At 36.4% G+C, this 23,742-nt stretch overlaps 2 protein-coding genes across 6 annotated transcripts; one reads left to right on the top strand and one right to left on the bottom strand.

Moving 5' to 3' along the window:
* Positions 1-7,353: 7,353 nt before the first annotated feature.
* On the top strand, positions 7,354-12,203 carry LOC107771821 (ferredoxin C 2, chloroplastic-like). The gene is made up of 6 exons (XM_016591263.2): positions 7,354-7,723; positions 7,806-7,869; positions 8,465-8,553; positions 9,513-9,581; positions 11,648-11,692; positions 11,822-12,203. The coding sequence occupies exons 1-6, from the start codon at positions 7,484-7,486 to the stop codon at positions 11,864-11,866; spliced, it is 552 nt and encodes a 183-aa protein (XP_016446749.1). The 5' UTR covers positions 7,354-7,483; the 3' UTR covers positions 11,867-12,203.
* Positions 12,204-17,543: 5,340 nt separating this feature from the next.
* LOC107771822 (protein LOL1) lies at positions 17,544-20,932 on the bottom strand. 5 transcript variants are annotated; one of them, XM_016591266.2, is made up of 6 exons: positions 20,784-20,932; positions 20,253-20,413; positions 19,580-19,693; positions 19,366-19,479; positions 19,151-19,260; positions 17,544-17,841 (listed from the first exon to the last, which is right to left on the bottom strand). In XM_016591266.2, the coding sequence occupies exons 2-6, from the start codon at positions 20,311-20,313 to the stop codon at positions 17,803-17,805; spliced, it is 438 nt and encodes a 145-aa protein (XP_016446752.1). In that variant the 5' UTR covers positions 20,314-20,413; positions 20,784-20,932; the 3' UTR covers positions 17,544-17,802. The 5 variants fall into 5 exon arrangements, with proteins under 5 accessions (XP_016446752.1, XP_016446754.1, XP_016446755.1 ...); XM_016591268.2 differs by having other exon boundaries at positions 20,253-20,431; positions 20,784-20,896; XM_016591269.2 differs by having other exon boundaries at positions 20,676-20,819.
* Positions 20,933-23,742: the final 2,810 nt, after the last annotated feature.

The raw sequence follows: 23,742 nt of genomic DNA, 5'->3' as shown, positions 1-23,742 counted from the left end.
TTGGACATCTTGGGATAAAATACGGTCCAAGCTATAATACTCCGATATTTATGGACTTGTGTCATACAAGGTACCACATGACCATGATAGTAAGGTGTATAAAGTATATTAAAAGTGAGTAGTATTTTAGGTAAGTTGAGATAATTCTTGATTATGTGGGTAATTGATTAATTATTAGATTAGTGGGAGAATTAACAAGTTAATTAAGGAAATAAGTAGATAATTTTGGATAAGCCTAACATCCCCCCCCCCCAACGTGGCAGCAAACCTACCCCAAATAAATGACTCTTAATGTTATATGGTAAGGTGGCAAAATTAGAGAGTTAGGTGGCTAAGTCATCCTAAGTGGGTCCCACACCCACCAAAATTTAAAAGCCTCTCTAAATCACTTAAAGAGGTATTGATATCTCTACAATATGAGGAAGGGAGTCTTCAGCAAGTTCATACAAGAACATGTATGATAGTAACGTGAGTTACTTCAATAAAACTCATACGAGACTTCTTAGCATAATAGCAACTGGATTTTGCGATTTTAAAGGAGTACGGTGCAATCTTTTTCAAGAATATCATACGGATTCTCCCCTACTTCGATCCGCCGTTACGTGTTTTGTCTCAAAAGACATGTGTTAGAGGGATTGTCAAGAGAATCGGTTCAGGTATGTTAAGGCTATCCCTTCTTTCTTTTTGGCATGATCCATACAATACAAACGAAACGAGTAAATGCACAATTTTCATAAATGACTATATCCATAGAAGTACTAGGGGTGTCTATATTCTTTATTTCCCATGTGAATTATTATTATATCTTCTGTTCAAGGGTCTCAGAAAAATATGTATTTGATAAAGTTTATCTGAAAGGCATATTGATCTTATGACATACCGAGAAATCTTATTAACGTATTTCTTATGAATTTCATGCATTTATACATGTACGTTGACCCATGACCAGATGATATTATATATGCGTATATTATATGTATATGGGATATGGGAAAAGGTTATGGCGTTATATACGCACCACCACCTGATCAGCTGGTATACGTTGATGATTTGCCCACAATGGCCGAGATGATATGATGGGATGCCCTCAGAGGCTTGATGATGTTATGAACGCATATACCTATGCATGGTATGACATTTATATGCATATGCATGACATTTTAAATATTAAATGATTCACAAAGCTATTCAAACTTACATGTCGAGTCTTTTACTCCATGTTCTCTCGTCTATTATTTACTGATTTTCATTCCTTACATACTCGGTACATTATTTATACTGACATCCCTTTTTGCCTGGGGACGTTGCGTTTCATGCCCGCAGGTTTCGATAGATAGGTCGAGAGTCCTCCAAGTAGGCTATCAGCTCAACGGGAGATGTTGGTGCGCTCTATTTGCTCCGGAGTTGCCTATTTGGTTAGTATGCATTGGACACGTATTGATTGGTATGTCGGGGCCCTGTCCCAGCCTTATGAAATTTATGTACTCTTAGAGGCTTGTAGAATATGACATGTATATGAAAGATTGTATGGCCTTGTCGGCCTATGTTTTGAGTGTACAAATGATCATGTCGGCCTTCTAGGCTCGTATGTCACGTGCATAAATTTCTATATCATGTTGGGTCGTCATACGAAATATACGTTACGTTGGTACTCGGTTGAGTAAGGCACCGGGTGCCCGTCGCGGCCCATCGGTTTGGGTTGTGATAAAAAGTGGTATCAGAGCAGTTCTATCCTAGGGAGTCTACAAGCCGTGTCTAGTAGAGTCTTGTTTATGGGTGTGTTGTGCACCACACTTATAAGCAAGAGGCTACAGGGCATTTAGGACTGTCACTCTTTCTTCTTACTCTAGATCATGTGGTAGAGCTCAGTTGTAAGAACTCAATTTCCTAAACTCTATCTTATTTATAATACGACGATGCCTATATCTAGAAAGACGGTTGGTAAGGGATTGAATGTGTCTATGGAAGAGTTGAGTCAGAGTAACTCGATTTTTCATGATGCTTATGATGAGTAAATGTAAGGTCTTCAGTAGATCATGTGTGTACTAAGATGTGTAAGCCTTTTGATAAGGAGCCTTAAGGCAAGAATATCTATCCACCCCTATGGTGAAAGGCAATGAGAGATTCAAAAGATAGATACAAGTTTGAACAAGTAAAAGAGGCAAGATGAAGAATAGTACGAGGCGCCCAGTTAATGAAGATTATCAGTATTTATAATTCAGGCAGAGGAATATAAGCCTTTTGAGATACCTTCAACAATAACAGAGGTATGTACAATTGGCCACACCCATATCATTTATGCCATATGGGGGCTAACAAAAGTAGTATAAAAGAAGGACGGATATCAGGATCCGACTGGGGTTAGAGTGACCCAAAATAGTGGATGGATTATTTGCGTTAGTTGACATTTCCGAAGGATATTGCAAATGTGCTAATAGATCTCCTTGTGAGACACCCAGATGGTGCACTCTAACACAGTACAACTAGATATGAGTACTACAAAGATAGGCACTGGAAGCCTGGAAGGGATAAACATTATCTTAGTGTGACTCCCGTCCCTAATAGAGAGAGAATGTTAGGCAACTCGAAGAGCCAGTGGATGGAGCAAGGGGAGCTAAAAGCAAAAGAATATCTTGTTGAAGTTTTCAGAATAAAGTGATAGACATAAATATTAGCGGGAAATAAGGAGAGAGTTAATAAAGCATTATGAGTAAGATGTGATACATGGATGGCAACGGTAGATAAAACAAATGACAGTATTACAGAGTCTATAGACAAGGAAAGGAAAAATACGAAAGGTAACAGGCCTTGAGGCAACAAAAGAGTATAGGTCATAAAGTCACATCCTCATTTCGAGAAATAATTTCGTGACTCTAACGTGATTACTAGAAGGAAAAGTTAGACCCCCAGAATGATAAAAATCAGTATGGGCTGGTGAACAAGATAAACTAAACATGAATTAAGGACTGAGTGATTTGATAAAAGTCGGCATCATGAGAATTTCAGAAATTGCGTTCTGGCGATAATAGAATGGACGACAGAAGAATAACCTTTAAAGGTCATTCAGGAAGACGCTTTCCTAAAGCAAGCAATGTGAGCAAAGTTAAGCTTAAGGGACTATGTGTGCCGGTTACACTAAGTGTCACCCTTATGAGTAAGGAATTTTGTTATCCTTGGTACAGAAGGATTACCGCAAGGCGGGTAAGGGTCATCGATGATGACGCCAAAGATGAAGAGGTAAAACATCTATACGTAGATCATCATAGCTCTAAATCTTAGTACTCCCCTAAAGGGGGGAATATGGAGTGATGTGACAGTCAGAATTTAGTGATCCTAGTAACTATGGAATGGTAAAGGGAGAATGTGATAACAATGAGAAAAGGATGAGACTACACTTATTCAAATCCTACAAATATGCTACGATTCCAGAACATTATGCAAACACGACGTCAAGGAGAGAAAGTAAGGGTTCCTGCCCGAGATGCTATTGACAGAGAAGGAGCCCGTGCGAGACGTAAGTTAAGACAAAGGAAATAACTCAAGAAAGATTACGCGGAATATTGATATGAGAATGGACCAACGAGTAGTTAGTAGTTGATCCAGGAAGAGCCTAGTTATGGCTAGACAAGAGGATACAGACAAATCAACAGATTGTGCAAGATAAACATAGTGAACCCCAACATGGAAATTTAGTCTCACAGATATGACATCGTGATCCTTGAGAAATATTCAGATATGAGTTAGGGTAGTTAACGGTATCGTATAAGTGTTACAAAAATAAAGGAGAGTGTCACTGGGAAACAATCAAAAAAAAAATTCAGTTAAGAAGCAACCCTACAAGCGCAAGGGCATATAGGTAAGTCAGTAAGGATAATTACAAGTAAGAAAGAACATCAAAAATTCCGTCGGGTAAACAAGTTAATAAGCTCGCAGCCTTGCAATGGAATATAATCAAAACCAAATAAAAAATACTTATCCCAATCCATGTGGTGAAAATTGCCTCCAAATCGCCCAAATCTGAGCTCCCCAACTCAAAAAGTGAAGAAAATAAACTCAAAATCCCGAAATTTGATGTTTTAATGCACTGCAGGGGTCCTTCTTCATGATAACGGTTTCCAACCTCACGATCGCGATTCAAAAAAAATTCCAGCATAATTTTTTTACCCTTCACGATCATGGCCATGCCCCCGCGATCGCGATGAACAAATTCCAACAAGCTTGCCCAACTCTTCGAGACAACCTCTAGTATATTGGTCATAACTTTTTGTAAAAAATTCCAAATGGCAAACAGTTTAATTTTCTGAAAACTAGACATAAAGGTCTACAACTTTTATTTTTGAATCATCTCAAAATTCTTTATAGATTGCAAGATATACCAAAGTCAGTCTTATGACAACAGAAATTCTTCTACGCGATCAAGAGAATGGCTTCCGCGATTGCGATTCACAAGGCCCAAACAACAATTTGCTCTTCGCGAACGCGACCCAAAGGTCCGCGATCATGATTCACACCCCAGTAGCCAAAAACCAGCAACTAAAAAGGGCCTAAAAATGGTCTGAAACTCACCCGAGCCTCTCGGGACCCCGTCCGAACATACCAACAAGTATTAAAACATAATAACGGACATACTCGAGGCCTCAAATCACACATAATAACATCAAAATCACGAATCATCGATCAAGATCAACCTCTTAAGTTCATAAACTTCAAACTTCGAGCCAAGTGTCCGATTCAAGCCTAACCAATCCGGAATGAACCCAAATTTTGCATACAAGTTCCAAATGACATATCGAACCTATTACAATTACCGGAACAACAATCTGAACCTGATATCATCAAAGTCAACTTCCGATCAAACTTATGAATATTCTAAACCTTTAAATTGCCAATTTTTGCCGATTAGCGCCAAAACCTTCTAGAAACATCCAAATGCAAATTCGGGCATATACCCAAGTCTCAAATAATTATCCGAACCTAGAGGAATCATCAAAACTCCGATCAGAGGTCAAATATACAAAAATCAAATTTAGTTAACTCTTTCAACTTAAAGCTTCCTAGTTGAGATCATTCTTCCAAATCAATCTTGAATCACCTGAAAACCAAAACTGACGATTCACACAAGTCATAATATATCATATGAAGCTACTCAAGACTTCAAACATCTGGACGAAATGCAAATGCTCAAAACGACCGGTTGGGTCGTTACAATCACATAACAGAACACTTCATAAAATCTCATGAGAGGTTCAAGTACCTGAAAATATGAATGAAGAGATCTTTATATTATGTCTTTATGAAAGAAAAAGAGTTTGGAACTGATATAAATTATTCATCGACTACATCTATGATAGCGCTAAATATATATGAGGATCTTAAGTCTGGAGAAACAATTTAAGTAGAATTGATTTCACATGAAAAATATGTAGTTTTGGACTTGCAGTTCAAACACTTGAAAGTATAAAGTCAATGGTGTGTGCAATCACTTTTATTTATCTTATATATCTAGCATGACATAAAAACTTGATATGTATCTAAAGTCTATTTATATGGCTTATATGACTTAACTTATATGACAATCCCTGAGAAATTTAAATCATATACAATTCTTGGTCCTGAAGTACCACATCCTAAGTGCAATTTGTGCACATATTTATCTCGCTATAACTATAAGCATGATAATGTGATGGCGAATTTTTTTACCTCTATGGAGATATTGAAAACGCCATTCCACGACATTATATGAAGACATTACATATCTATCAAGAATGATAATTTCAAGGTGCAACATATTCATTCAAGTTAATATGACTGATTTGTTTATCAAATCTCGACCAACGATCTTTTGAAGATGGTACACAAGATTGAAATGCGAATTCTCAAAGATGTGAATTGATTATCTCATCAAGGGAGTTAATATGCGTTGTACTCTTTTTTCCTAACGAGTTTTTGTCCCACTGTTATTTCTTGTAAAACGAGGCAACCAAAAGACGTATTGTTAGATATTTGTACTCTTTTTCCTTCATTAGAATTTTTTTCTACTAGGTTTTATTTGTTAAAATTTTAATGAGGCACATTATTTGTTGAATAGATATTCAAGGGGGAGTGTTATAAATTATATTTTAATTATGGTGAATGTCTATCTTTTAGAGAGATTTTAGAGTTTGTTACTTTGTGGCTAAGTCACTTTTTCCCAATAGATAGAGATGTTCTATTCCATTGTAATTCATCACAAACCAATAAGAATTCGCTCTCTCTATTTTTCTCTGCAATACTCTTCTTCTTCTTTTATTGTTTTATTACACTTATACATTTAATTTGTAATTCTGGTAGATTGTATATTCATCTTTAATGTTTGTATTATAATATCTTATATGTCAACTAAACAACTAAATTTACAAAAGGAAAGCGAATTAATTAACTAGTTATTTTGTAAAGTGTGTACTACATGACTCACCATTGCAAGCACGTGCTGAGGTACTAATTAAGGATAAAATGTTACTCCTAGTACTTGTTTTGGAGATATAGTGAAGAGTTTTTAGTCAATATTATCCCTTATCTTTGATCGTAGATCTATTTTTGTCCTTTAAATATCACTCTGATCATCTTTAGTCCCTTGTGTTTGCTAAAATGAAGCAACTTTGATCTTACTAACAAAACATGGTTAAAATCTAGCGGTAACTACACATCCCACTTATGTGTCACAATTGAAAAACGAAACCCAGCAGTAAAAGCAAAACCCGTTCCCCTTTCTCCGAATTCCACGACGGCCCTGACGTTAGAAGAAAATCTTCCACGATAAAGAACAAGACTAAATTGAAACTTCTATTTCGTTGAATGGATCGAAGGAAGACTATGATGGGTTCAATTTCATTGAATACTATGTGTATGGATGAAGATGAAACGGAAGGGAAGTTCGATATTACCATGCATTGCTATGAGTTGTTACTATAATTGCAAGAGAAATCTTACAAATTTTGGATAAGAGAAAGAGTTGTTACCATGCATTGCTAAAATTTCAAACATGAAGGCTGAAATAGAGAAGTTGCAAGACAAAGAGAAAAGAATCAGTATCAAATTGAATAACTTCAAGACTAGGAGGAAAAATATGATTTAGTTTCTTATTATATCAGTATCAAGTTGAAGTGTTTTATTTTTCAACGGTGACACCTTAGTAGCATGTGGTCATAGTTAGATTTTAACCATGTTCCATTAGTAACACCAAATATGCTTTATTTTAACAAACATAAGGGTCATAGTTAGATTTTAACCATGTTCCATTAGTAACACCAAATATGCTTTATTTTAACAAACATAAGGGACTAAAGATGCTCACATATTTAAAGGGGACACACATACTTCCCGATAAGATACAATAGCTGCTAAAAGGCTCAAATAGTGAACACTGGAGGATCATTAGTTAATTATTCCGACCTTTATCCGGTTGCCCCCTGAAACACAAACAACAGAACCTCTGCTTCGGTCAATGGATCTTCTTCAACCTCCTTGTAGCGCTTGCACTTCCCCTCTTCTCCGGCGACTATCTTCTCTCAATTCCGTCAACTTCTCTTTGAATTCCGTCAAATGCCGCCGCAAAACTACTCCGAAGTTTCAAACTCCCGTCGCCGGCCAAAATGGTAGCAGCTATTCTCCCTCAGTTCCCACACATAAAGTCACCGTTCTCGACCGCCAACGTGGCGTGGTTCACGAATTCCTCGTCCCCGAGGTACTAATTCCAAATTCTTTTTCCTGCTAAATTCGTGCGTTATATTTAAAATTGTTACTTGAAGAGTTGAATTGGAATGCAGGACCAATATATATTGCATACAGCAGAGGCTCAGAACATTGCGCTTCCATTCGCTTGCAGGCATGGTATTGGTTCATATCCAATAATTTACAATAGCATTTTTTCCACTTTTTTATATGTTAGTCTATTTCTTCTTGCATATTTAAGCTGCTATTTTATGATACTACTTGAACTACTAACAGACTATGAGTATTGGAATGGTTTGAGTTAACTGAAAGTTTACTGGTTTTTAAAAATTGGAGCTGGGCATTTGGCAGTTAAGTTTTGGCTTGTTATAGTCATCTTACCTTTTGGTAGGAAAGATTTTGTGGGATTATAGATCTCCACCAACTTTTACACAAAGTTTTGGCTTGTCAGGATCTTTCCATGCTTAAACCTATTAATGAAGCTGTTATCTCTCTCTGCTAACTTTAAAAGGAGCGGGCTTGATTTTCAGTAAGGAGTACCATGCACTTTGTTTGTGGTTTGTTTTAACTTTAAGGTTCTCTTTCGTTTGTTTCTCACAAAATGCACATTTCTCTTTGATCTAGGGTCAAATGCATTGGGGTTTGGTTGTGTTTCTTTGACCTTTAACTGTTAGCCTCTTTTTCATCAGATTTTCTCCATATGATGGTCCTGTTATATCACATTTTTCTAATTTAATAATCCAATATGTTGAAGGATGTTGTACGAGCTGTGCTGTTCGTGTAAAATCAGGGCAACTTAGACAACCCGAGGCACTGGGGATTTCTGCAGAGCTGAAGTCTAAGGTACTTTAAATCACGTTGTGCTTCTGTGGATGCAGTTCTTATTCGCTTTTATTGTTTGACTGTCGATTCTTAGTAGTTTTGATTGTTTCTCCTTTGTTAAACCTTAAATGTAATTTTTCTCTCTTTTTATGCTAATATATTTGATGTAACTGATCAAAAAAGATAATGATATTTATGTGATGTGACAAGGAATTTCTTGGTCTCGAGACTGATGAAGCATGCAAACCTTGTCTGCATGTTATTTGTCCATGAAACAATGACGAGCTGTTGTTCCAAAAGGTTTTGGAATGTTTTGAAATTCCTAGTCACATCATACATGTGATGCAATTCATTTTCCTTATTTAAAAAATCATATATGTGATGTAACTAGGAATTTCTTGGTCTCAAGACTGATGAAGCATGTGAACTTCATCTGCACGTTATTTGTCCACAAAACAATGGAGAGATGTTGTTCCTCAAGGTTTTGGAAGATGGAATTCATAAACTTCCAGCTCAAGCTAGCAATTATACTCCACTTTTTTCATGTGATACTCAATGACAAGATGACTGACGAAATGTTTCACCAGTTTGTTAATAATCTCTCTTTGCAACTATTTGGCCATGACTTGGAGATGTAGCTTCCATGCTCAACTCCCTATCTTCTCAACTAAAAAACTGGTCTTATCATTAATTCTTCTTTCGTCAGACTTATAAGAAATGTGATGGTAGCCTTTAGTCTGTCAAATCCTATGAGCCAAAATACAGGCTCGGATCACAATGATTGAGACCTATTAGTTAAGGTTAAATGATGAGGTACAGGGTCTTCGGCTCTTCGCAGAGGTCCGCGTTGCTAATACCTGAAAGAAGTCTTGGCTTTTTACCTGTATCTTGAACTAGATATAAGCGAAGTGACGGTCTTCATTTTACCTGTCTTATTCTACCTTTTTACCAGGATTAATCGAATATGTTTTAATTTGTAGGGTTATGCACTTCTTTGTGTGGGATTTCCGTCATCTGACCTTGAAGTTGAAACACAGGATGAAGACGAGGTAATTAACCACTTGGAATTGCAAAAGTTTGGCTTTGGGTGGCAATAAAGAGCAAATCTATTTGACCAACCATTACCATCTAAATAATCATTTGACGTCCACCTTTTATAGGTTCAGTTTGGCCTATGAAGCATGGGTAGAAAATATATGGCTGCATACTAGATTCATACCTTTGTTAGGAATCAACAGTTGATGACCCTCTCTGGATACTTACTGACGATGTCCCAATTTTCTTATGTTTTTCTGTCTTTTCAACTTCAAGCCCTTAAGCAATTGAAACTTAAGTTGCTCGGACATGGGTGCGGGTATCCGACACGGGTGCGGATCTAGAGGTCGGATCCTTCGAGATGTAAATTCTAAAATTCGGGGATACGGTTCCTAGTACGGATACGGGTGCCGGGATCCGGCTAAAAATAGTTCAAAAAAAATTAAAAATATAAAAATATCTTTAAATTATGAGAAATTTTGTGGAATACTTACGCATAGCTTGTAAAGTATGGAATTCTTTTTTATTCTCAAGTTGTAGATAAGTAGAGGATTGATTTCCTAGATAAGATATGCTATTTTCTTCAAATTTACCCTAGTTTTGATTCTGATATCGAATCAATTGTATCTCGTTTCGAATTTTTCCGTCTGTCATGGTCAATAACAACAACAACAACAACAACAACAAACCCAGTGTCATGGTTAAAGTATCCAAAATTGTTTGACCACATCCGGTACAGATCTCATACCCACACCCATACTAGTGTCGTGTCGCGTCGCACGGGTGCGGCACCTAAATTGCCGTGTCGGAGTAACTTAGATTGAAACCAAAGGGCACACCAGGTTTTTCATCTCAGGCACATGCCTAATGCAAAAGTTTTCCTTTGAATCATCAGCAATAATACTTGCCATATCCATCCAGCTGACACACTACCACAAAGAGTTATGTGCAATACACATTCTTTACTCCTCTAAACTTCTTCCTTTCTCACTTTCTATAAGAGACAGTTACCCTCGCTTTTGTGGAAGCAGGATGCATGTGGTTCCTTTGATTAAGAAGATTTTTTCAAAAAAGAAAACAAAATATAGAGAAATTGTTGCTGTATGAGATTAGCAAAAATGAATTAATGAGTGCTTAAATAACAATAATGAATTACCTGGACCCTTTTAGCCCAACCTACTTTTAGCCTATTAACGGTGGGGCCTTTTTATTATGAGAACTAACAATGAGGTGTTTTGGTTTTAACTCATGCCATTCCCGCTCAGCTCGTGCATTTGTCACATCAAGCCTGACCAAAAATCTATAGCCTCAAATGCCAAATTTCACTAGGAAATGGCAATGCATAAGAATTGTGGAGGAAATGACTTTCATTTTATATAACTATATAATACATTGATATTTTTACTAATTAATTGCTTAAATTAAGCTGATGACCTGATGAGTAAAAGGCAAAATGACTGCGATTAACTGCTCAGCTTATAGTGTATTCATTTTCTAAATGAATGGCTAGAAAGAAAAAATTGATCTCTTAGAGGACTAGACAAGAAGCAGAAACAAGTTTGTGACTCTGTTCGAACAGGACAAGAAAACAGTTAAATATTAAGCTCCGGCAGGGCTAAGCAAAAAAGGCAGCAACATGTTTGTTCTTTGGCCTTCCAGTTTCTCCTATAGTGTGTTGCTCTGGCACCCGTTCTTTGCGAGATGTGATGTTCCTGCAACAAACTTTTCATATTTCAATATATGTATTAACCTTTCTGACTGCTTTATTTTCCGCGAGACACTGAAGTTACGAGTATCGTATTCCAAGTAACCAGATGGAATTCATGTTTTCCTCTTTGAACTTTTTAGAGATTTTAGCTTATTACCTGTAGTATTTTAATGGAAACTTTACCTTGATAGAAAATTATATCAGTAGAGCATGAAGCTTTGCTGATATTTTTGTAGTTGAAATAGTGGGGTTTACAGAAAAGGTACTGACAGCTATTTTCAGAACTCCCCTCTGAAGTTTTAGCCAAATGATCAATTGTGTAGTTTTGATCTATTATGCCACCACGGACCTGACATCATGTTGTATATTCAGGTATATTGGCTTCAATTTGGGAGATATTTTGCTCGAGGACCTATTGTAAGTTCTATGTTACTGTAATTTCCTATTAATGTAAGAAAGCAGTCGAGAAAGGATACTGATGACGTAAGAAAGGGCAAGTAATACAAGTTGCTCTAAGTTCCTAAGGTTCACTTTTCCCTGTTGCAGGAGAGAGATGATTATGCATTGGAATTAGCAATGGGAGATGAATAACCTGTCAAGAGTTTAGACAATGTGGAGTCAAAAACAAATGTGTAATTTTCTTGCCTCTTTGTATATATGGGGTAATATGCTCTCCGTTGCCTTTTCCTCAGTGGATTGGCTGTTCTCTTGTACCGCTAGTATAAATGAATAAAAATTAATGTTCTCTTTCTTGTCAGATAGGTGCCTGCTTAATGACATCTTGTTATGCCCTTAATGTATTTGGAGTTTTGAAGAGGGCATCTGTATGAGGTGCACTTTCTTCGGAATGAATGAGTGTACTTTCTAATTATTGAGCCATTGTTGAACACCTAACTCTGGTCAACTAATGGAGGAAAACTTTTAAAATTATGAGATTGTCTTACTCCAGAGGTCCCATGTTGTTCTTCCCTTTGGCGGTTTGACCGGCAAAACAAACTTCTTGAATCAAACTTATTCCCACTCATGTGAACGGAACATAGATTATGCAAATATAATAATTAAAAAAAAAGGTTATTTCTGATGCAGAGCAAAGGACTTATCTTTTCTTCCGAATACCGTGTTGTGTAATAACATTTGATCTGAAGCATTAAATGAAACTGGCCTATACTATCACCAGAAAATTAAGCTTAACCAGGGTCTTGGATACCACGTTTGGTGAAGTCCAAACACAGATTTGATAGTGGAGTCCTCCTTTATGAAATTTAAGTGAACATGTAGTGACACAGTCATTCTCCTTAAAAAGTAATGAAAATGGTCGTTGCACCACTGCATGCATTCAAGGCTGAAATATTTTAGGTTGTTTAGCTAACATCCTTACTGTTGCAAGATGTAAAATTATAACCCAAGCTTGCAGGCCATGTGCACCAGATAAAGCCCCAGGGCGCCTGATGGCTACACAATGGCATTTTACCAAAAAACTTGGGGACTTTATCAAGCCCGACATCATGGCAGCAGTCAACCATTTCTACCATAACTGTTATATGGTCAAATCGAGCAATGCCTCCTTTATTGCACTTGTTCCCAAGAAAAAATGTGCAATAGAGCTCAAGGACTTTAGACCAATAAGCCTTATTGGAAGTGTGTATAAGATAGTGGCTAAACTTTTAGCAGAAAGGATAAAGACAGTGATGGGGAAGCGGGAAGCTAATCTCAGGGGAACAGAATGCATTCCTAAAAGATAGACAGATAACTGATGCAGCACTCATTGCAAATGAACTACTAGATGAGAGACTAAAAAGTGGAGTCCCTGGAATTTTATGCAAACTAGACATAGAGAAGGCATTTGATCAAGTTAGTTGGTCCTATCTACTGTCAACATTAAGGGGAATGGGGTTTGGTGAAAGATGGATAAGGTTGATCAAGTTCAGCCTAACCACTGTCAAGTATTCACTCTTTATTAATAGATCTCCAATTGGCTTTTTCTCCCCTCAGAAAGGGATTAGGCAGGGAGACCCTCTTTCACCTTTTCTCTTCATCATAGCAATGGAAGGCTTGAGCAAAATGCTTGATAAAGCAAGACAATTAGAATGGATTGAAGGGTTCAGGATAAACAACAATTCATGGAATTCAATCTCAGTCTCCCATCTACTATATGCAGATGGCACACTAATCTTCTGTGGGGCTGAAAAACTGCAACTGCAGTACCTTAATCTAACCCTACTTATTTTTGAATCTATTTCAGGTCTGCACATAAACATGCTGAAAAGCATGATATATCCTGTCAATGTGGTACCTAACTTGGAGGAACTGGAAGACATAATGAGTTAATGAGTTGTGACATTGGCTCATTTCCTACTACCTATCTTGGACTTCCCTTGGGAGCCAAACATAAGTCAGTGGAGGCATGGAATGCTGTGATTGAGAAAGTGGAGAAAAGATTAGCAACTTGGCAGATGCAATATCTCTCAATGGGTGGAAGGGTGACTCTGATTAATAGTGTCCTGGACAACATACCAATTTAAATCATGTCCCTCTTCCCTATGCCAAGTAAAGTTCAAAAGCAGCTGGACAAATTGAGGAGATCTTTTTTATGGGAAGGTAACAGTGAAGGTCACAAAATTCATTTGGTGAAGTGGGCAACTGTAACTCAACCAAAGTCACAAGGTGGTCTGGGCATCAGAGGTCTTTCAAAACACAACAAGAGTTTGCTAATGAAGTGGCATTGGAGATATGGGCAAGAAGGCACTAGCTTATGGAAGGAAATAGTGAAAGCCAAATATGGTCAACTGGATAATTGGAGTACCAGAACCATTAGAGCTCCTCATGGGGTTGGGCCCCGGAAACACATTAAAGCCTCAAGGAAGTCTTCCAATAAGAAGTGTCCTTCAAAGTTGGTAATGGAGCACATGTGAAATTTTGGAAGGACAAATGGCTAGGGAACTTTACATTACAAGAAACTTATCCATCTTTATTCCAACTAGCTAGTGATCCTAACTCAACAGTAGCACAGAATAGATCCAACAATACTTGGGAGGTCCTTTTCAGGAGAAACATGCAAGACTGGGAGATAGAAGGAGTGCTTGATCTACTTGGAAGGTTAGCAAACTTTACAATGAGTATCCAGCACGCAGATAAGCTAAGATGGGGCACTTCTAAGGAAGGTGCATACACAGTGAAGGCAGGCTACAACAAACTTTGTGCATCGAATGAAGTTATTGACATGTGGCCTTGGAAGCTAATCTGGAAAACCAAACTGCCTACAAAGGTCAGCTGTTTTGTATGGACGACTCTTAAAGGTGTTATTTTGACCCAAGACAATCTTTGTAGGAGGAGCTTTCAGATTGTGAATAGATGCCACATGTGCCAGTTAAATTCAGAATCAATCAACCATCTATTTTTGCATTGCACAGTGGCTACTGATCTCTGGCACATGTTCTTCTCAATTTTTGGTATCAGCTGGACACTACCTCAGAGCATTAAGGAAACAGTTGAAAGTTGGAGCTTTTGGAAAGTTAGCAAGGCCATCAAAAGTATCTGGAAAATGGTCCCACAGTGCATATTTTGGTGTCTTTGGACAGAAAGGAATCGAAGATGTTTTGATGGCATTTCAACTCCTAATCACTTCTTGAAAGTTAGATGTCTGGTGTATCTTTTTAATTGGAGTAATATCTCCCCTGTAAATAATGTTATTCCCTTTCTAGACTTTATTGGCTCAATGAGCCTGGCCTGATGGCCTATTTTTTTTGGTTAGCTCCCTATGATTAGAATAGAACAAGATGTACAAGAGCTAACATCTCTTCTTTTGTACTATTTGCATCTTCTTGATGCCAGCAATACAACACCTTACTTCCTCAAAAAAAAAAAAAACTTGCAGGCCATCCTGAAAAGGGAAGGCCCATTATGAGGTTTCGAACCGAGCGCCACTGGCCCTCGAGGATTTCTCGGTCATTAAGAAAAACACTTACACCATCTTGATATATTAGATGGAGAAATTATTGCAGTATCTCGTTATACTGTGTATAATCTTTTTTTCGATTTGGTAGATTGATGATAGTAAACTATCTTAAGATATTTATTCTTTCTTCTTAAAACTCTTGCATTTGTCAAGGGAGAAAACTTAGGAAGGCGCCCGTATCTACTAAACGCATATCCTTTTGTCCAAAAAGAATAAGAATGGTAAACAGGAAAGAGATGGGATATGACGTAAATGCATATAATTAATTCTCATAGATGGTCTAGATAATTAGTGAAGGAATATCCAACTTCTTTTTGTATACATTTTCTGCCTATCACTACCTTCCTGGTACGGACTTTTTATTTTTTATTTTTTTTCACTCACATTTTATTTAATAAAGTTTATCTTATAAGAAAAAGAAGTATGTAACCTGAACCTGCATATGCCCTATATTGCATCAACAAGTTGAGACATTAGTCATCATTAGATAAGATGGTGACAACTTCGCGAAGTACATAATCGCAAAAAACTAAACAACTGGAACATCTGTCATGATGAAGTGCTGACTCTAGTCTTTGCTCATTCAGAAAAGGGCTGAGTACATAGCCTATACAGGGATTATCTCGTAGGGGCAAACTGAAGAACCCTTTACAGACCATTTCAGTTCCATGCTATGTGAAGATATCATTTTCATTTTTATTGAAAAGGTATATTTTATTTAGTTTGATTCTCTTTTAAAATCAAAGGTGTAGCTTTCAGAGCTCAAAATACCCAGATCACCCGTGTGAAAGGATCATATTATGGACAAATTAAGGTTTTCCTGTTGTCTTATCATGTGCTGGAAAATCAAGCACAACATTTTCATCTAAATGGTCCTGAAGTTCCCATTGATGTGGAAATCACGTATTCGTAGATATTTTAAATTTATATCTTCATTTGGACAGAGACTGGGTGTTGATATACATCCATAGGCTACACACTATGTTAGCTAGTTTCTTGAATGGCACGATTAATTTTTCAGCAGGGCTGGTCATGTCCTTATATTGTCTGTGGTTATAGTTATTAAGAAAAGAAAATAGATATGGACTCCCATAATGTTCCTCATGAAGAGGTTTCTTACTGCATTCTGATTCCAAAAGGTATGATTTAAACTTAAGTCATAAAATCATTGCAGACTGCTAAAAGTAGCACTAGTTAGGATGTTAGTTCCTATTTGGTTTGTCTAGCGGTGTGACTAGTTCAAATTTCTAACAGCTTAACTTTGTGGCTCCCTCAATTAACTGATTTGTGGAAGGAAATGAATGTGACTAGATGTTGGTGTCAGTTGCATTTGGTCACAATAGCTTGGTGCAACATTTACTTCGGAATCTCGGCAACGGTTTTTCTGGTAATATCAGGGAAGATTTCATTATAAGTGAATGTTATCCGAAATTATGGGAAAACAAGGGCATCATAGGCTAACAATAACAACAGCAACAACCCAATATAATCCCACTAGTGGCGTCTGGAGAGTGTAGTTTGTACGCAAACCTTAGCCCTACCTAGGATAGAAAGACTGTTTCCGATAGACCCCCGGCTCCCTCCCTCCAAGAACTCCCCACCTTGCTCTTAGGGTGACTCGAACTCACAACCTCTTGGTTGGAAGTGGAGGGTGCTCACCACTAGAGCAACTCACTCTTGTCCAATCACAGGCTAACAATAAAGACAAGAAAGTAATGAAAGCTTGTGGTTACTGATATGACAGGGGAGACAACTCATACAAGCAACTAAATGATGTGGTTGAAGTGGGTAATTTCTGAAAACATGTGTAAATTAAAGTGACTTCTTAAATTATTTTCTCATTAATTTTGTGCTTAGTTCATGGGATGATGAAACTTGAGATGTACCTCCTCTCTTTTTCTGTGGGTTCTAGCAAAGGAACCGGTGGCAGAGGGAAACCAGGGTGGACTGCCTATCTAATTGAAAGTACTGAACCTCCTTTAGCCCTCAGCATCTTTTTTGTTGTACGGTGGAGGCATTGATCTTCTTCTGTTAAACTAAGATGTCTGGTGTTGACATTCAGGTCTTGTAATTCAATAGTCATATCTTAAACACTCATTTTTAATTTCCTGATCAAAACTGACGAATGAGATGTTGATATCTTCCCTTTGTTTCTTTTTTATGGTAGATATGAATCTAGTCCAGAAAGTTCATTTGACATTCATAAGATGACTTTCATCTGGATGCCTTTTTTGCATCAATTTGAAATTGTTTCAATTGAGACATTTTGAAATTGTATTTAAGGCCTCCCAAGATCAAAATGATATGATGGTAGGTGAAAAGGAGGCTTTACTTTCCAGGATTTTTCAACTAGACTTACAAACGCAATACCATTATATACAAACCTTTTGTAGGCCCAACCTGCAAAACTGCTTATTCATATTACAGATACGCGAGGGAAAAATAGCTCTACAGTAGCTCTATATTTGTAGTAAGTAGAAATTTCCTCCGGTGGATGGTAGTTGCAATTCTGCTGAGACATAACACAACTTCAGTCTTCGAAGTTTGTAGTACTGGCTCAGCTGCTTTAAAATTAGCTGTTAAGCTTTTGCTCAATTGTGCTCGTTGAAACCTGTATTATCCAGTGAACACTTCGTCAAGATTGATTTAAAAACTTATGGAATGCTTTAAAGGCCGTAGAACTTTTTTGTATGTTCATACATTGATTGTAACTATAATAATTACTGACTGTACATCTACAAGAACACTACACTTCGATAGAAGAAATTATTGGAAGTAAATTCTTACTGGTTTCATTGCATACTTGTACTGATAGGTTTATTAAATTCTATCACACTGAAATTTTGGATAGAGTGGAATAATATTGTAGAGCCACATGAACACAGAGGATTCATATAGTCCTAACGAATCTGGGATTGAGGTATAGTTGACTGATTGATAGTGGACGTAATACCATGTAGTTGTTAATCTGTTATAGGTGAACAGACATGACCTGTGGTAAGGGTAAGAAACAGTACATATGCACATTGCTACCATCACCACTATTGCTGCCAAGACTATTACTAGTACTATTTCCGTAATTGTTTTAAGGGAGAAGAAGAGAAAAGGAAACACTTCCTTCCGAGGATCAGGTAATACTGGACTATGTAGGATTAATGGAAATCAACAGAAAACAAAGACTGCTTGAGAAAAGAAATATTGCCTTGATTTAAATTTCAGGAACTTTTTGCAGGCATTTTAGATTTTTTTTTATAACATTTCTAGACCTTTATAAGAAGTGCCAAATTAGAGATATTTATTGCAAACTACTAAACTGCTTCAGAATTGCCAATTAGAAATGTGGTCCACAAAAGTTGGAGTAACATGTATATACATGTTTGTAGTGGCTCCATTGAAGCTTAGTCATAAGTTATTCTGAATATTCGAGAAAAGGGAGCATAGAAAATGAAAATGTGGTGCCTCTTTTAAGTAATTTTCTTGGAAGGCCTAAAGGTGCTCAGGCTCATTATTTAGTTTTTGTGTTAAACTTCGGTATATGATTCTTCCATAAAGAAAATACAGGGTATGCTTTTTTTTAAAAAAAAATTGTTTGGTCGTCAAGTCCTGCTCTTGTGAAACAACCTTAACAGGTTACATTTAATTCCTTTGGTTGTTTTTATAAGCTTACAATCTATATGCAGGTCCTAGTTGTTGTTCTATTTTGAAAAGGATAGTTATATAAGGTGCTTGATTAGAAATTCCCACTACTATTGTCGTTCTTTTCCAAGATGAACAATGAGGTTGTTCCTGTTGAAGAAGGATTAAATTCTGGTAATTTAGGCTTTAAATTGCAGAATTTTGGTAGTGTCAGAATACTACTTCATCATTGGCTGCAGCATAAAAGCTTGAAGACTTAATGCTAAAGAGAATTTTATACTTACCCCTACCGATGTCACAAAATTGCACACTGCACATTTCACTGATCGTGCCCCATATTGGTACATCAACAGCATGCGGCAGTTGCCACAATTCACATGTGCCACCTGATTTGCTGTGACAATACCATTTTATTCTTACTTGTACTAGCAAGGATATGTAATTAATATATTACATGGAGTATATTCATATATTTCAAAAAGCTGCAGTATCACTTTACCTTCCATAGCTAAATTGACTGTGTGACAACAAGAACACTGCACGCTTGTTGCTCCACGAATGTACATTAGTAATGTGTGGCAGCCTCCGCAAACCAACTGAGCCATCTCAGTGCCTGTTTAAGGTTCATAACATGTAAATGGACTGTTTCTTACACCTAATACAACTTTAGGAGCTTAAATATTTAAATGAATGTTCAATCAATGAACATGTACCAGGAGGTGGTACTGCTGTGACTGCATTGCAAACTGCACAGCAGACAGATGTTGCTCCAACTGGATAGAGTAAAAGATTTCTACATCCAGAGCACACGAGCTGGCTCTGTGTACCTGTCAGTCACCATATTATACAGTCAAACAGGTCTGGCATTATTATACTATTTCATAAAGTTGTCACTTTTCCTGAACCGTGAGACTGATTCACCAGAAAGCTGAAGTTGAATTCAGAATTATTAAGCAATTAACAATTTACTAGTCAAGGAAGTATTGGTGCCCATGACCTTAATTGATTTTGGTCTATTTAATAAATACTGTTTTATCTTTTTTCCTTTTCTTTTCACACTTCATCTACAAATGCTAAATTAAACTTTGATTTGGATTCTAGAGTTGGAGATTTAGATAAGAACTGTTGATCTTCCAACTGCAACCATCAATCTCTAGCTCCCTGTTATGCTTGACCGTCCTTGTTTGTCTTATTCCTTTTCTTTTCACACTTCATCTACAAATGCTAAATTAAACTTTGATTTGGATTCTAGAGTTGGAGATTTAGATAAGAACTGTTGATCTTCCAACTGCAACCATCAATCTCTAGCTCACTGTTATGCTTGACAGTCCTTCTTGTTTGTCTTATTATTAGCAAGGAGAAATAGGTGAATGAAAAATGTTGTACCGTTAGCAGGCGGTGTAAATGGCGTTGGTGGTGTAGGATATGGAGCAAGAGGAACTGGCATTGTGAAGCTAACAGAGGTAGTCAAGTCCACTCCCAAGATCTCAAAAGCTTACTGCTTCAAGAACTTTGAAAAGAGCAGCTGCTTCCATCTTTACTGTATCCTGAAAAAATACGGAAAACTATACATGATTGAGCTAGCTAGCAACTAAAGGACCTGAAATTTCTGGGCTGAAAAATGAATCTGAAAACTAGAGAAATGTGATTAGGAAAAAGGGAAATGGATGGTTGATAACTCTGCATATCCATCCATTAGCAGTCTATATGCTACTTAAATTTCATACATGATTTTTTACTGGTTCTTCCACTGAGCATTTGAAACATAGAGATGCTCAGTTGAGCATATGGAGTGAGGCAGACACACACCTTTACATATGAAGATGTATGTAAAGAGAGAGAGAGAGAGAGGGAGACTGATTTAGATGATTAAAAGAGTTAAGAGGAAAAAGTGGTGGTAGAAGGGAGACTTTTTACCATGTTCCCTTGCACACTTCTTTTTCTTGTAAGGTGCAGTGTAGCTTTCATTTTCTTCTTTGGTTGGCTAGATTATGGTGATTTCTTTTCTATTTCTCTTGCTGGTATATCATGATCAGCTTTGTCAGGAAATTTTGGGGCCCCCTCCCTCTTTCTCTCTCTTCTCTATCTTATTTTCTCTTTCTCTCTCATGCATTTAGTGCAACTCACTGCATGCACGTGAGTGATGAGTTTTAGCCAGTCACTCCTTTCTTCTGGGGCATTGGACAACTCAGATTGGACCACGTAATGCGAGCTAACAAACAGGTTCACTTGTGAAAATAACTAGCTAGTTTTTGGACCGGTAATTAAAAAATATTCAACGTTTACAAAGTCATTCAAAAATAGTCACTATTTTAGCTAAAACACGGAAAGTTTTAACATCATATACTGGATTATGGAGCTCATGCTTATAAACTTCCAGCATATTATGTTGGAACTCTAGCACATTATGAAATTCCAGCACATTATACTAGAATCTCATATGTTAAAAATCTGAACTCCAGCATATAATGTTGGAATTTTTCCGAATTTTTAAGGGTGTTTTTGTTTAGATTATATTTTTACATGAAAAAGTTACCAAATTTCAATTACTTTTGAATCGAATATGTGACATATTTTTCAATTACCAGTTTGTGTTATGAAATTTGGTTTGAAGAAATTAAATCGTTAGGTGATTTTTTCAGTTGTTTAAACCTTGGCACACAGAGCTCCATGGTACGTGTGTGGGTATGAGGTAATAGGTACCCGTTGAAATGGTTAAAGTGTGAGCAAGCTGGACTCAGAAACCACAGTTATTAAGAAAATAAATTTGGTTGGAAGAAATTGGGAAACTTTTTGTAGGTGGTGGTCCAAATTGTGCTGTCATTCCTGTGTGCTTGTCCTTCTCAACTTTCCATTTTCCCCGTCTTCTCATATCCTTTTTTTTTTTTTTTAAAATTGTAGTGATTACTGCGTTGAGATGCTTCCAAGTAACGCATCCGATTCTTCTGTGCTGTGCACTTGACTATCAACTGTCACAGGACCTAAGTAACAATGTGTTGTTTCAAGTTTTGTTATCAAATTGTCCTTGAATGATCTTGGAGTAGGGCATTTTGGTACAAGAATTGATAAGTGACTGCAATTTATCATCTATCGGCCCCCTTGAGAGTAGTATTGGGAGCACACAGGATTGACAAGCAACCGAGGTTTCATGATGAGTTGAGATCCAGGGGGTACCAGTAGGCAGTAGGTAACCATTGAATGACTTTTATCAAAATTTCATCTAGTGGTTTTGGTGGTGAGCTAGCTGCACCAAATGAAACAGTTTTACCAGATTGATTAGCTGGGAATGCAATGTGAAATGACGACGGATCTATTATTATTTACTTTACAAGGTGGATCTGAATTTGTGGCCTCTCTAGTCTAGAATGTTATGATCGTGTATAACAACATGGCATCAATTACAAGCAGGGGCGACCCACCTTACGGGAGGAAGGGGTGAACCCGCTTCCTCAAAAAAATTAATTATTTTTACATGTGAATTTCATCGGAAAAACATGAAATACTTAAATATAATGGTACCTAAACCCGCTTAACAGAAGCTAGGCTTGCAGAGCAGTGGTCAAGAAAGTTCAAAATGCAGCTGAGGTCCTAAATTCAAATATCTACTAAAACAACAAACTTCTATTATGCGTGTTCTCTTTTTTAGCAATTCCTTGTTTTCTATTTTGTCTTCTTTTCCTACTTCTCTTTATGATTTCTTTTCTTTGCTGAAATCCAACAAAAACCACTCTTATTAAACTCTATTTTAATTCAAAAAAATTGAAACCTTGGTTCTCTCTTTCATAATTTTTGCTAAAACATGAGAGTGCTTTGTTGAAATTACTTGTAATTTGTTAATTTAGTTTTAGTTTAGTTTATATTGAAATTATTAATTTGTGCTATATTGAATATTAGTTTGGCATATAATATCTTTTACTCTAATCGTTAGTGTTAATTAATTTAGTTTATACTTTTTTAGTGTTTTTTGTTTGTAAATACTTTACTATGTTAAATTTCTTAGAGTTATAAAATTTTTAGGGTAAATCACAAATGGTTATATAACTATGACTTTTTTTCACCAAAGTCATATAATCATGTTTTCTCACACAAAAATCATAAAACTTTCGCTAACTCACATAAAAATCAAAGTGACTAAAAAAATACAAATTTTCAGTAGTATTTTCTTATTCCACATTTTTTATTATTTATTTTCAGTCTAATAAATAATAACCCAATAAAAATAGAAAAATATATATTTTTAGCAGCTCCCAAAAATAATAGCTGATAAAATATATATTGTGTATATATATGTATTATATGCATATAATATACATATTTTATATAATTTTTGGTTAGTGAATGCAATTAGTTTCGACCGACTGATCAACTTTTTACCCTTAAAATAGGAATTATCCAACCCGACCCAACCCAATACCCATATACATAGAGTAAAATAAATCGAAAGTGAATCCTTCACCAGAAAAACTTAGTTTGGAATGCATGAGATTCTGACAAAAAATTAAACGGTATGATAATAAGAGAGCTCTTGAAATTAATGATGCTATCAATTTGAATGAAAATTTTATTAAAAAAAGATAGAAATATCGTATTTTGGGGGATACACTTTTAATATTATTTAATTTTTATATATGGGTATTGGGACGGGTTAGGTTAGTTATTTTTATTTTAATTGAGTTAGTATTCTTAGACTGAAAATAAAAAATAAAAAAATGTGGAATAAGTACCAGAAAATTATATTTTTTGGTCAACATGATTTTTGTGTGAGTTAGTGAAAGTTTTATGATTTTTATGTGAGAAAACATAGTTATATGACTTTGGTAAAAACAAGTCATAGGTATATGACCATTTGTGAAATTTACCCAAGATTTTTATGTTG

This window comes from Nicotiana tabacum, chromosome 23, assembly GCF_000715075.1.
Source record: "Nicotiana tabacum cultivar K326 chromosome 23, ASM71507v2, whole genome shotgun sequence".
Classification (NCBI taxonomy): Eukaryota; Viridiplantae; Streptophyta; class Magnoliopsida; order Solanales; family Solanaceae; genus Nicotiana; species Nicotiana tabacum.
This window is presented reverse-complemented; position numbering and strand designations above follow the sequence as displayed.